Source organism: Oryctolagus cuniculus, chromosome 1, assembly GCF_964237555.1.
Source record: "Oryctolagus cuniculus chromosome 1, mOryCun1.1, whole genome shotgun sequence".
Lineage (NCBI taxonomy): Eukaryota > Metazoa > Chordata > Mammalia > Lagomorpha > Leporidae > Oryctolagus > Oryctolagus cuniculus.
Genome location: NC_091432.1, coordinates 16483280 through 16497551, shown reverse-complemented (window position 1 = coordinate 16497551; position 14272 = coordinate 16483280). Strand labels below are relative to the sequence as shown.

Genomic DNA, 14272 nt, shown 5'->3' with positions numbered 1-14272 from the left:
ATTCATTCAATTATTTTTTGTACTTATTGTGTATATTCCCACTAAACTTGGATCCTTTTTCTTTTTACTTGTTCCATTTCCTATTCAATGAGGTATTATACCTTTTTTACTGTAATTTATCTTTAAAATGTTTTCTTAAAAACTAAAAAAAGAAAAAAGGTAGAAGGAAGGATAGAGGAGAGTAGTTAGGAGAAGAATATCATTATATTCTAAACTTTTATCTGCAAACCATAATGGACCTGCTAAAATTAAAATAAAAATTAAAAAGGAAACATTTGCTTAAGTTATAAATTGTGCCAAAAATTCTAAAGATAAAAAGGGTCTTTATAAGTTTGCTACAAATACAGTCTTTGTCTAACATTAAAAAAATTATATATTTTAAAATATTAATGATTTTTCATGATCTCTGAATGAAACTCTGGGCTTTTTGGAAAATGAATGTAAAAGGTAAGTTTATCAAAAAATGACCCAAAATTTTGAGATAAAAGCATTGCTTATTTATCATAGGCAATTTCATGAAACTTTGCCACTCTTGTACAATGTCTGCATTTTGCCTACTTTTTGTATTAAAAATATCCTGTTTTTTTTTTTTGTCTTATTTTAGGAGAAAGTCTAAACTAAATTTTAGATCATAAAATGGAGGATAACTTTTAGATTTCTATTGCAACTAACATATGAAGTGGGAACATGGTTGAGGAAAACTGCACCGCTGTGACAGAGTTCATTCTCTTGGGATTATCAGATGCTCCTGAGTTGAGAGTCTTTCTCTTCCTGGTGTTTCTTCTCATCTATGGAGTCACGGTTTTGGCCAACCTGGGCATGACTGCACTGATCCAAGCCAGCTCTCAGCTTCACACTCCCATGTACTTTTTTCTCAGCCATTTATCCTTCGTGGATTTCTGTTACTCCTCTACCATTGTGCCGAAGATGCTGACAGATATCTTAAACAAGGACAAAACCATCTCCTTCTTGGGATGCATGGTGCAGTTCTACTTGTTTTGCACATGTGTGGTCACTGAGGTCTTCCTGCTGGCGGTGATGGCCTATGACCGCTTTGTGGCCATCTGTAGCCCCCTGCTGTACATGGTCATCATGTGTCAGAAGCTCTGTGTGGAGCTGGTTTCTGGCTGCTACCTCTGTGCATCAGTGTGTTCTCTGATCCATTTGTGCTTAGTTTTTAAGATCCCATCCTATAGGTCAAATGTGATTAATCACTTCTTCTGCGATCTACCCCCTCTCTTAAGTCTTGCTTGTGATGATGTCACTATGAATGAGATGCTTTTGTTCATTGTGGCCACATTCAATGAGTCTATTACTATTGTGGTCATCCTCACCTCCTATTTGTTCATCCTCATCACCATCCTGAGGATGCGCTCTGCAGAAGGAAGACGCAAAGCCTTTTCCACCTGTGCCTCCCACCTCACAGCTATTGTTGTTTTCCATGGTACAATCCTCTCCATTTATTGCCGGCCCAGTTCAAGCAACAATGATGATATTGGCAAAGTGTCTACTGTGTTCTACACAGTAGTGATTCCCATGCTGAACCCCTTGATCTACAGCCTGAGGAACAAGGAGGTGAAGGAAGCTTTCAGGAAACTGATGGGCTCCAGAATATTTCTCTAGGGAATATTTTCTTAGCAGGATTCCAAGTTTAGGCAGAGGAGGGGTCATGAGGTACACTGTAGTGTTGATGTGAACAATAAGAAGCTCAGTAAGTAAAGGGTGAGTCTTATTAACACTTCTTCATGCCTTTTTAATATGTAAGTGTAGATTTGAACACATTCCCAAGTTTGAAGCCCATTTCTTTGCTTTTCTTCAACACATCAATACAGCTGATTGTGGTATTCAGGCACACACATTTAGTTTCCTCTACAACACTCATGAGTCTCATGAAACACTCCCAAATTCACACTTAATTTCAGTATCTACTATAGAAACTATGCTTCTCTTTAAAATAGAATTGCTGTTGTGTTGTAATGAAGATCACAGTGTAGTCCAACAGTGTATGCCTAGAATGAGGATTTCATACACGTTTGCATTTTTTACTGTTCTGTTCTATTTTTTTCTTTCATGTTCACTTATTTTATTTTCTAGTTCTGAGATTTTGTAGTTTATTTCCAGTTTCTAGTTTTCTTTTAAATTTGGATCCTACATTGATAAATGGAGAATATTAATAATAACGATACACACAAAGGTCTTTGAATAAACCCTGGAATATAACTAGTTCCCACTTCATTCTGTCTCTCCTCTCCTGACCTCATAGCTAATTCAGAACAGTTGTTGAAGAACAGCATTTCTGACTCATCTTCATTCTAACTCTTTGTCGTTATGGGTGAAGAGCTATCTGAAACTTGTAAGAGGATTTGTAGCATCTCTTCATCTTCCTTGAATATGTTTTTTTGAAATGACCTCTTGTCGCCATTTTTTCCACATCCCTTCATTCAGTCCTTATTCGCATGCACTACTAATGCTGTATTTGTAGTTCTGTTATGATTTATGTCAATTCAAAAGTTTCATACACTTGTTGAAATCCAGCTTATCTCCTTGGATCTACAGAGTGTTGGAAAACTAACAGATTTGAGTTTATGAAAACAACATTGATGCTTTGATCTTGATTTTTACTTGGGTGAATATTACCTACTTCAACTCCAGTCATCCTCCATTTTGACAAAGGTTAATATTGCTAATCTCATGGACTTTTGTTGAGATTAAATTTTCAAAATAGTTATGTACTCACTGACACTGAGAAAATATTTACTCTGTGCAAATGAAGCCATGAAGTGAAGAGTTATTTAATCATTTTTCTGTTTACCATAAATGGAACATAACAAGTTCTCGTTATTTTTCTTTTTTATTAAATGGGTGAATATGTAAGTACTGGTGAATTAATGATATGGAATTAATAAATGAGTTTAGAGTACTATAGGAGCTATTAAGAATTTTGAATTGGCTCTGCATTATCCTACAATATCATAAGATTTCTATTAATGGTGTTCACTTAAGAAAACAAATCACACCTTGGCTGGTGCTTTGGCTCACTAGGCTAATCCTCGCCTGTGGCACTGTCACTGTGGGTTCTAGTCCCGGTTGGGGCGCCGGATTCTGTCCTGGTTGATCTTCTTCCAGCCCAGCTCTCTGCTGTCGCCCAGGAAGGCAGTAGAGGATGCTCCAAGTGCTTGGGCCCTGCACCTGCATGGGAGACCAGGAGGAAGTACCTGCCTCCTGGCTTCGGATCAGTGCAGCGTGCCAGCCATAGCAGCCACTTGGGGGGTGAACCAACGAAGGAAGACCTTTCTCTCTGTCTCTCTCCTACTGTCTAACTTTGCCTGTCAAAAAAAAAAATCCCCAGAAGGATTTAATATAAGAAATGTTAGGTATTAGAGGACTGAAGGAATGTAGAGATTTATTAATTGAAGGACTGTTAACAGCAGGATGTAGCATGGCGTTTGATGTTGGTGATCAGTAGGAAAGAATCAGTCAGTCAGAACCTCAGAGTTAAGAAGACCCACTCCATTCAGCTGCCTTAAACTGCTGGAGAAGACACACAGCTCTCAGTGTTTCTGTGCCACTGATACTAGGTCAGGATTTAACACTTTTCAGGTATTGGTGATATGCCTTCATAAATGCCAAAGGGGACCATGCCAGTACTACTCCTACTTCTGAAGAAAACATCATAAGTAATTAAAAGATGGCATTAAATATTTTGTACCTGGATTCACAACAATGGAAAATTAAAAGTATAGCTATTCCATTGTTTTCCCTTATTTCCTTATCTTTTTTCTTTCCCTACCTCCTCTATTCTTTCTACCCATTGGCAAAACTGAATAGGAAGCCCCAAGAAAGGGAATCAGAAGAATGCAGTTGGATAGTCTCCAGGCACTGTCCTAGCACAAATACGAGAGTGAATGAGGAAATGAGACAAGAGGCCACAAACCCAGCTTCTGAAGTACCTGCAATTTATGAGCAAGAATGATTCTTTTTTCATGCTTCTCATATCACCGAACTGTTTTGTGAATCTTTATCCTTTTTTAAAGATTTATTTAATTATTTGAAAGACAAAGTTACAGATTAAGAGAGAGACAGAGAGGGAGATCTTCCATCTGATCACTCATTCCCCAAATGCCACAAGCCTGGGGCTGGGACTGGGCCAGGCAGGAGGCAGGAGCCAGGAGGTTCTTCTGGGTCTCCCACATGGGTAAACAGCTTGAGAATTTGGGCCATCCTCGGCTGCTTTTCGTGGTGCATTAACAGGGAGCTGGATTGGGAGTTTAGCTTCTGGGACTTGAACCAGCACACATATGGAATGCCACGTGTGGCAGGTATGGCTTTACCCACTACCCTCTATCTTATCACCTAATTGTGGAACCTTTCAGGTTTCATTCATTGCTTAATTATATAGATACAACTGATTCTAGATACCACTTGTAAACCAAATGCAGCATAAATTGTTGGTCAATCTTTAAAGTCAAGTTTAGCAAGCTTCCATGGTGCAAATCGTATGGCAAAACTAATACTTTCTCCACAATTTTGATGAAGTAAGGACACTTATATTTTCCTTGGTTGTTCATGGAAAATACTGTGAAAACACTACGCATTGATTTCAAAACAACTTTGCACCAAAACAAAGTTATCTGTTAACTCAATTTTTCCAGAAAGCTTTGGAATATTCTCCCATTAACTTTGATGAAACATTACAACTTCTTTCACAAATATAATAAAATCTAATAAGCGTGAACTCTTCTTAAAAGTCTTTTGAGAGGCCAGCATTTTGGTACAATGGATTAAGACCCTTTCTCTGCAATTCCAGCATTATATGCAGGTTCCAGTTCAAGTCCTGACTGTTCTAATTCTTATCCATCTCCTTGCTGGAAAGCAGTGGGAGATGGCTCAAGTCCTTGTAACCCTGCACATGTGAGACCTGGATGGAGTTTCAAGCTCCCAAATTCTGCCTAGCCAAATCCACACTGTTGTGGCCATCTGGGGAATGAACCAGCAGATGGTAGATCTTTCTCTTAGTCTCCCCCTCTGTAAGTCTCTCCCTCTCACCCTTTAATCTACCTTTCAAATAAAATAAATAAATAAATAAATAAACATATTTTCAAAAGAGTCTTTTATCCACAGGTTCTGATTTTGAAGGAATCTGATAGAGGATTTATATAATCAGCCTTGTCAGAAATCAGGGGATTTGGTGTTATGATGAGATAAACAATTCATGTTGTTCCAGAATGACAGTGTGAGCCATGGCTCAGGTACTCAACTTCAGTATATAGAATCCCATAATGAACCATAAAACATGGAAGGAGACATTGTAGATTTTAAATAACTATTTCCCAAATATAGGTAATTTTTGGAAACCCTGATGATACTCCACAGAGACTAATTATTTTTAAGTCTTGGATCACATATATTGTAGTTCAATATTTAGTTATGTTGTTGTAGCTTAGAGGTTCATTATTTCACGTTAGGGGCCCATTTCCCAGGAGCTTAAATTACATGATAAGTGTCTAACTGTAGACTCTACACATCACCATATTCAGCATGAAGGAGTGAATGTCTGTACCACAGGTTTGTACCGAGAACTAGACTCTTGATACTTCAACATTGAAATGAATGTATTTGCCAAGCAAAAAGTAATTACAAAGATGAGTCTAACGTTTTTCTTTTCTAAATAGTCTGTCCCTCTACTTTTACTCTTAAAAATGATTTTCTACTTTTTTTAGTTTAAGATAGTTTTTTAAGCAAAAATTTTCTCTGTAATGTAAAAACCTGGATGCATTTGTAAAAAACAGAGTAAACAAAATTATTGACTTTTTGATTCCCTGTCTCCTCTTTTCTCTTTTTCCAAACCAACTTCCTTTATGAAAACTATAATGACCAAAGAATAACTCCTAATTGTCTCTTTGGTCCTGTTAGTTGAGTTAACATACCTGTAGGCAGGTCATATGGAGTTAAAACTTGTGATTTTTTTTTAGGATTGATTTATTTATTTGAAAGTCAGAGTTACACAGAGAGAGGAGAGGCAGAGAGAGATAGAAAATTCTTCCATCTGCTGGTTCACTTCCCAGATGGCCACAGCGGCAGGAGCAGTGCTGATCCGAAGTCAGGAACCAGGAGCTTCTTCTGTGCTTCCCACATGGGTGCAGGAGCCCAAGGAGTTGGGCCATCTTCTACTGCTTTCCCAGGCCATAGCAGAGAGCTGGATCGGAAGTGGAGCAGTCGAGACTTGAACCGGCACCCATATGAGACACTGGCACTGCAGGCAGCATCTTAACATGGCATGCCACAGCACCAGCCCCCCTTGAACTTCTTACTCTCACTAAAGGAGATGAATTATTTGGATGCACTTTAGATTCATAGATTATTGTCTTTTTACCAGCATACAATATTGCAAACAAAAAATGCCAAGAAGATTTTCTCCCTATCCACGCAAATGTGTCACCTTTTTTAGGATTGGGGTCAGGTAATGAGACCAGCCCTGAATTCAAGACCATAATTTGTTGTCATTTCTTTAAAATTATTTAAATATTGTTAGCAGGTAGTGTTGGTAAGGCAGATTCTGTAATGTCCCTGAACTGACCAACAATCCTGATCCTGAAAAATGAAAAGCAGGTGCCGTATAAGAATGAAAGAGTTTAGGTAACTCTCATATGGGATTCCAGATGGAGGTGGTAGGTGCTATAGGTACGGCGGCAGCAAGGCTTGCTCTGCTTCTTCCACAGAATAGTCAAGGTGCAGAGGTTTTACACCTCTACAAACCATAGGGATCTGGGGGTAGGAACGTGAGTCACAGCATCCTTCATCATTTTTTAGGAATGATATCTTCAATATCTTATTGGGGTGTCCCAACTTAACAGAAAGTCTCCTGATAGCATTTACACTTTATGGCTGGAGAGAAGTTCCAGTTAGGACAACAGGTGGTCCACTTCCTTCTGTGAGAGAGGGAGACCCAATCTGGTGGCACTATGGTTTGTTGTCACAAAGATATGGTGAAAGTACCAAGCTGTATTACTGGTCCAGGATGTTCTCACTCATTTTCCTCTCAACCTATTATGGAAGCCATGTATGAAGACAATAAAGTTGTTCAACTTCTGTGTGTCTTTTCCTTAAGGCAAAAGCCTGGGTGACAGTTCATCCTAAACAAACAACTTAATCACTTTCTTAAACAAACTTTTTATAAGTTTGTAAAGTTTCCATGTACTTGTATCTTAGTGTACATTCATATTACAGGGATGTGCCCCAATAAATCATAACATGTAATATATATGTATGTATACAGATTTCTATATACACATTTAATTTATATCTATATGAATACACTAAATATAACATGGATATCTACTTTTTAAAATTGATAATTCCAAAAACATCATAAAATAATAGAAATAAAATAAAAAAATAGAAATAAGAAAAACAGAATAATTTTCTACCAAAATGTGATGCACTGTGGTTTAACATTTAATCCACATTTCACAAGTTTTTTTTTTTTATTGTGAAAATCAAAAAAAGCTGCAATGTACCTCTTAGCATAGATTTTCACAGCTATTTCAATATATTGTTTATCACATTAGGAAGGCTAAACTAGCTTAATAAATCATTTTTCATTTATTGTAACTATTCAGAGTTTGCACAAATATTATCTAATAGCTTTGGCAAAATGATTTATACAAACTTTCCATTTCTCTGAGTCATTGTAGACCTTCATAATTATTATTATATTGCATTAAATTTTTTAAATAATTTAATTACTAAAAAGTGCAAATTCCAATGTATGTTTTAACTCTTCCTTTTCATTTCATATGACTACAGATTTGAAAGGAATGTATGAATATTGAAGCAATTTGTCCTGTAAAGAATTGTAGAAAACATGGCTTTCTGCAAACTAGCACTATGGGTGGATTGAACAACAGCAAGGTAGCACATATCATATACTATCAGAGTAGCTACTAGCATGTGTGGGCAGAAACTATTCATTTTCAGGAAAAATGATTAATTTGCAAGTGAAATGAAATAATGTCACTGAATCAATTTCTACATCCATCAAACTATCCAAATTAATTGATCATGTAAATTCTGCCATGGAATGAAGTGTTTATGAATCATCCAACATTATTGATGGATCAGAAATTAATTTTACCTGTAAGACCCCCTGAAATAGTTCACATTTTCAATTATCATAACCATTGTTTAACATTTGGGAAACAATGACAATTGTTCTCTTATTCTTCATACATGCATTGTATTTGGAATTAATTTTTTTTCTGAAATTAGCCAACAACAACTGTTTTCACTTTTGTTCTCATCTCAGAAGCAGCAAGAAATGTATTTGATGTCCCTGGTCTGATTATAGTTAACAATGGATGAGAAGAATTGCACTGCTGTGACAGAGTTCATTCTCTTGGGGTTGTCAGATGTGCCTGAGCTGAGACTGTTTCTCTTCCTGGTGTTCCTTCTCATCTATGGAGTCACGGTTTTGGCCAACCTGGGCATGACTGCACTGATTCAGATCAGCTCTCAGCTTCACACTCCCATGTACTTTTTCCTCACTCAGTTATCCTTTGTGGATTTCTGCTACTCCTCCATCATTGTGCCGAAGATGCTGGCTAATATCTTAACCAAGGACAAAACCATCTCTTTCCTGGGGTGCATGGTACAATTCTATTTATTTTGTACTTTTGCAGTCACTGAGGTCTTCCTGCTGGCGGTGATGGCCTATGACCGCTTCGTGGCCATCTGTAACCCCTTGCTGTACATGATTGCCATGCCTCAGAAGCTCTGTGTGGAGCTGGTGTGTGGTTGCTATCTCTGTGGAACCATTTGTTCTCTGATTCACTTGTGTTTGGCTCTTGAGATCCCATCCTATAGATCAAATGTGATTAATCACTTCTTCTGCGATCTACCCCCTCTCTTAAGTCTTGCTTGCTCTAATGTCAGTATGAATGAGGTACTGTTGTTCACAGTGGTCACTTTCAATGAGATCATTACTATTGTGATCATCTTCACCTCCTACTTGTTCATTCTCATCACCATCCTGAGGATGCGCACTGCAGAGGGAAGACGCAAAGCCTTTTCCACCTGTGCTTCCCACTTCACAGTCATCACCATCTTCCACGGAACAATCCTTTTCATTTATTGTCAGCCTAGTTCTGGCAATAGCCTGGATATTGACAAAGTGACCACTGTGTTCTACACTATAGTGATTCCCATGCTGAACCCTCTGATCTATAGCTTGAGGAACAAAGATGTTAAAGATGCTCTCAGAAAAGTGGTGGGCTCCCAAATATTTTCTTAGAGAATATTTTTTTAGTAATACTTGGGACTGGAAAAATGGGCAAGGGGTGAATAGATGGGCTGAAAATTTGAAGTAAAGAGAGTTCTCAGAAACTAGATAGTTATGTGTGTCTTTTGTTTCACTTATGTTTGTGTATCTACAATGAAAAATAATTGGATTAAGCATTCTCAAAATTTGTATCGTAGTTATTTGCTGTTTACAAGCTGTAGTGCTTTAAACTGATATGGTTAATAACACTGTTAAAATGCAAATTATTATTTTATTATAATCTTTAAAAGTTTAATCAATAATATACATGATTCATACTTTCAACAAAATTTATGAAAATACACTTTTAAAAAAATTAATTTCTGATATTTTACAATGAAGAACACTCCTGGATCAAATGGCTTATACAGAGAGTAACAATCTAAAATATGCTCATATACTGTTATTTGCTTATTTCATGTTTCCTTTATTATTATGTTGCAGTTAATACAGTGTACACTGTTTTTGGGACTTTAGATACTGTCTAAATTGAAAGATGGGGACAATACTAATTATTTCAAAAATGTTGGAAAAATACTTTATGTGCAAAGAGCTTGGAAGAAGTTAGATGCATAATTTCCAGCAGAGATTTGGATCTGAAGAGGAGCAATCGGGACACAAAGTAGAGTCCATATGGGATGCCAGTGCTGCAGGTGGAGGTTTAGCCCACTATGTCTCAGAGCCAGCCCCCACATTGACATTTAAAATTCCACAGAAAAGAAACATTGTCAGTTAAGCAATGGCATAATGCAATCTTTACTGTTAATTCTGAGGTATATTCAATTACAGATGTCTTAATAGATACATGTATATCTTAGAATAGATTAAATGTGATACAAATCGTTACTTTTTTTAAGAATTCTATCATCAAATAAACAATAATTCTATCATCAAATAAACAATAATTCAGTTATTATTGTAAATTTTGTTTACGTTTAAATGATTTATTTTCAAGTCAAAGTGAAAAAAAGGAAGAGAGAGAGAGAGAGAGAGAGAGAGAGAGAGAGAGAATATTGTATTGGCTACTTCCTTCCCCAAATGATTGCAATATCTGGGGCTAGATCAGGCTGAACACAGGAGCCAGGTGCCCCATCTGGGTCTCCCACGTAGGTGGTTAGAGACTAAAGTAGTTGAGCCATCACCCACCAACCATCAGGTTGCACATAAACAGGAAGCTGGATGATAACTTGGGTGCAACCTGGATACCCTGATATGCGATGCAGGCCTCTCAGTGCCAGCTTAGCCAGCTGCACCACAGTGTGCAAATATTATGTTTTTTAAACTTACTTTTCATAGCTCAATCAATACTTTCCAATTAATGACTATTGGATATTTAATCTGGGAGCCTAATGTCAGAATGATGTAGAAAAATCCCAGAAGACGAGAACTTAAGATTTATGATGCAGTCCTGGCTGTGGGAATTTGTACATTACTTTTTTTTTTTTTTTTGACAGGTAGAGTTATAGACAGAGAGAGACAGAGAATGGTCTTCCTTCTATTGGTTAATTCCCCTAATGGCCGCTATGGCCAGTGCTATGCCTATCCAAAGCAAGGAGCCGGGTGCTTCCTTCCAGTCTCCCATGCCCCATGTGGGTGCAGGCACCCAAGCACTTGGTCCATCCTCTGCTGCCCTCCTGGGCCACAGCAGAGAGCTAGACTGGAAGAGGAGCAGCCAGGACAGAACCGGCACCCCAACCATGACTAGAACCCGGAGTACTGGCACCGCAGGCAGAGGATTAGCCAACCAAGCCACGGCACTGGCCCATACATTACTTTTAACTATGGGTACATTCATATTCCCAATACAAAGTATACTCGTGATAGAGCAAATATTTTAGGTGAAAAAAAATAAATATAATCATTCTGTTTTGTATCCTTTACACGGGTACATCGATTCTCAAGTAGACATAGAACTAAGTGTTGAATATATTTAGGTGACAAAGCAGTTGCTGTGTTCTCCCAGAATCCCCACTTTAACCAGAATGAAATTACACAAATTTGTAAACAATTACCTACCTCACACCATGGCCTCAGAAATAATCATATAACAACAGATTCACAGAAATTGAGATTATCAATAAATCATGAGCTTTGGAAGAGGTAGAAACGTTTCGCTGAGTATTTCACACATCATAGTGTTAAAGCATTATTGGGATCAGACCCTAAAATTACAGAAAACAAAAGCAAAAATCGACAAATGAGATATTACCAAACCAAAGAGCTTCTACACTGTAAAGGAAGCAATCAACAGAGACAAGAGATGGCATGCATTATAGGAGAAGATATTTGAAAGCTACAATCTGACAAATTGTTACTAATAAAAATATTTAAGAAACTCAAATAACCTAAGAGAAAAGACCCAAATAATCTAATATAAAATGAGTAGTATTTAAACAGACACTTTTTAAAGTAAGATATACAAATGGCTATCAGGTATATGAAAAAATGCTCAATATCACTGATCATGAGTGAACTGCCAATCAAAGCAACAATAAAAAGTTTCATATCATCCTGATTTCATATCATTCTGATTTGATCAGAAATGCAAAAGATAGTGGTCTAGAGGTGGAGAAAATTCAACATTTGTACACTGTTTTGAGGGAATGTAAATTAGTATACACACTAGCTAAACAGTATTGTGGTTCCTCAAAAAACTAAAATTTGAGTTACTATACTATCCAGAATCCCATTCATGAATATGTATCTAAGAAAAAGAAAATAATTTCTGTTGAAAAATTACCTACATGCTCAATTTATTGTAGTCCTATTTATAGTAGCTAAGAATGAAAACAATTAAGTGTTCTAACATTGACAAATAAAGAAAGAAAATAGATAAATAAGATGTGGTACTTATACACAGTGAAATTCTCCTCAGTCATTACAAAGGATAAAATCCGGTTGTTCTTGACCACACGGATGGACTTGGAGGCCATATGTTAGGTGAAATATACTAACCACAGGAAGAAAAGTATCATATTATCTCACTCTTCCAAAAGGTATAATATAAGGTTATCAGTTAGAAATTCAAAGAGAAATGATTGCCATTCAAGGCTAAGAGGGAAGGGAAAAGGAAGAGATGGGAAATATGGATTAGGTACTGACTTAGAATTAGGAACAGGTAACAAGTTCTGGGGTTCTAGTGCATAATATTACAGTTTGTAACAGTAATACATTATATAATCCCATGCCAAAAACTGGAAGATAGGCTTTCAAATATCTTCATCATAAAAAAAAAAAAACTGTTAAGGGTATGCATTTGGCTAAGGTGCTACTTAGGATTCTCACATCCCAGTCATGGTGCCTTTGTGCAAGTCACTATTCCACTTCTGATTCAGTTTACTTTTAATGCACACCTTAAGAGGCACCAGGTAATGATGGTTCAAGTCCTTGGAACCCTGCCACCCACATGGAAGACCCAGATGGAGTTCCAGGTTCTTGACTTCATTTTGGCCCAGTCATGGCTGCTGTAGATATTTGTGATTTAAACCAGCGTATGGAAGTTCTCTCCATGTTGAAAGGTATAAATTTGAAACAATAAAATTTGATTAAAAATGTCAATGATGACAGAGAAGATAATCAGGAATTTAATAGTACTGTCAAATATGAATAGTCCAATGATTCAATGAAAATTATATGACAACTCAGATACAAAGAAGAGACCATTGTATGAAAAGTTGACATTATATTTGTTCATAGGCCATCTGAGATTTTGAGAAAAAAATATTTGATACCCTAATAAAGTATTTCCAGCTCAATGTAGCTTATCTTGGAATACTGGCAAAAAAATCACAAACATTAGTGGTTTTACTTTCAATAAATATGATGAGTTGCTATGTACATAATACATAGTAATACATAATAAACCTTTGTCGCAAGGAAAGTAAGAAATCAAGAGACTGAATGGAAAGTCTCCTTGCTTCTCCAGTGTGATTAGTGGAAAAAGGGGATGTTAAGTATGGGAAAGACCAGGGGTATGATAGATATTTTACAAAATAACTGTTGAGTAAGTAAATTATTGTTTTCATTATACCAACAAAAAATTTAAGATAATAACTTGGTCATAGAGCACAAAAAGTTAACCTTTAAACTTTACAGTAATTTTTCATATAAAATGTTTCTCATAGTTGCCTTCAGGGATTTTTTTTAATGAAGCTAGAATTACATCAGAAAGGAGAACTCAATTTTAATTGCTTCCTTTGAGGCCCCTTAACACTAAGACAATCGATGATCTTTAGGTTATGATGCTGGAGGGAGTGAGTAGAAATATGAGTTTTGGAATCTCCCCTAAATAAGATCGTTAGTGGCAGGAGGAATCTGACATTTCCTCCGGCAGATTTACTTGCAGGTGAGAGAAAATGGAGAGAATCTTTTTCATGGAAATTATCTAGAAGCAGCCTTGAGTTTTGTTGATTCCTCTCAGGAAAAATAATTTCTGTGGGGGGGTGGATTTATGCCAATATGGACATAATGTATTTGCATAGTAGTAGAATGGGAAGCACTTTCTATACACCTTTGTCCTGGGACCCTGGCGTAGCTGATTTCTGTTACAGAAGTGTCATCAATAATTGTGTCCTAGGATTAGTAGAGCAGAATGGCTTTCATAAGTTTCCAGAAATAGGTGTCTCCTTGTTTCTGAGAAGTTTTAGAGGAGTTGTACAAGGAAAATGTATTTTAAAAATTGAATTGGAAAGAACACAATGTGGATGACTCTTCTGGAGACGAATAATGATAACTCAATGAAATAAGATTTTAGAACATGGAATATTAAAAAAACAGCTCATAAGGATAAAAATGAGAAGAAATTAGAGGGTAGATTTTAGATATAATGTTTCCCAGATTCAAATATAATACAAATCATTTAGTACACAAAATACCACCTTTAGAGAGATAAGGAAAAATGATATTTAAGTTGTGCTTCAACCTTAGGCTGAAGTCAGATTGAAGAAACAATAGATC

At 36.7% G+C, this 14272-nt stretch overlaps 2 protein-coding genes across 2 annotated transcripts; both read left to right on the top strand.

The window, feature by feature from the left end:
- Positions 1-687: 687 nt before the first annotated feature.
- On the top strand, positions 688-1623 carry LOC100340556 (olfactory receptor 5L1-like). The gene has a single exon (XM_002708908.2). It carries the CDS (start codon positions 688-690, stop codon positions 1621-1623), a length of 936 nt encoding a protein of 311 aa, XP_002708954.2.
- A 6730-nt stretch (positions 1624-8353) lies between these two features.
- Positions 8354-9289, top strand: LOC100340813 (olfactory receptor 5L2-like). The gene has a single exon (XM_008272866.2). The coding sequence runs from the start codon at positions 8354-8356 to the stop codon at positions 9287-9289; it is 936 nt and encodes a 311-aa protein (XP_008271088.2).
- Positions 9290-14272: the final 4983 nt, after the last annotated feature.

Bases quoted from the DNA above. Each gene is read 5' to 3' on its own strand.
- LOC100340813 (XM_008272866.2), top strand. From the start codon at position 8,354: ATGGATGAGAAGAATTGCACTGCTGTGACAGAGTTCATTCTCTTGGGG.
- LOC100340556 (XM_002708908.2), top strand. From the start codon at position 688: ATGGTTGAGGAAAACTGCACCGCTGTGACAGAGTTCATTCTCTTGGGA.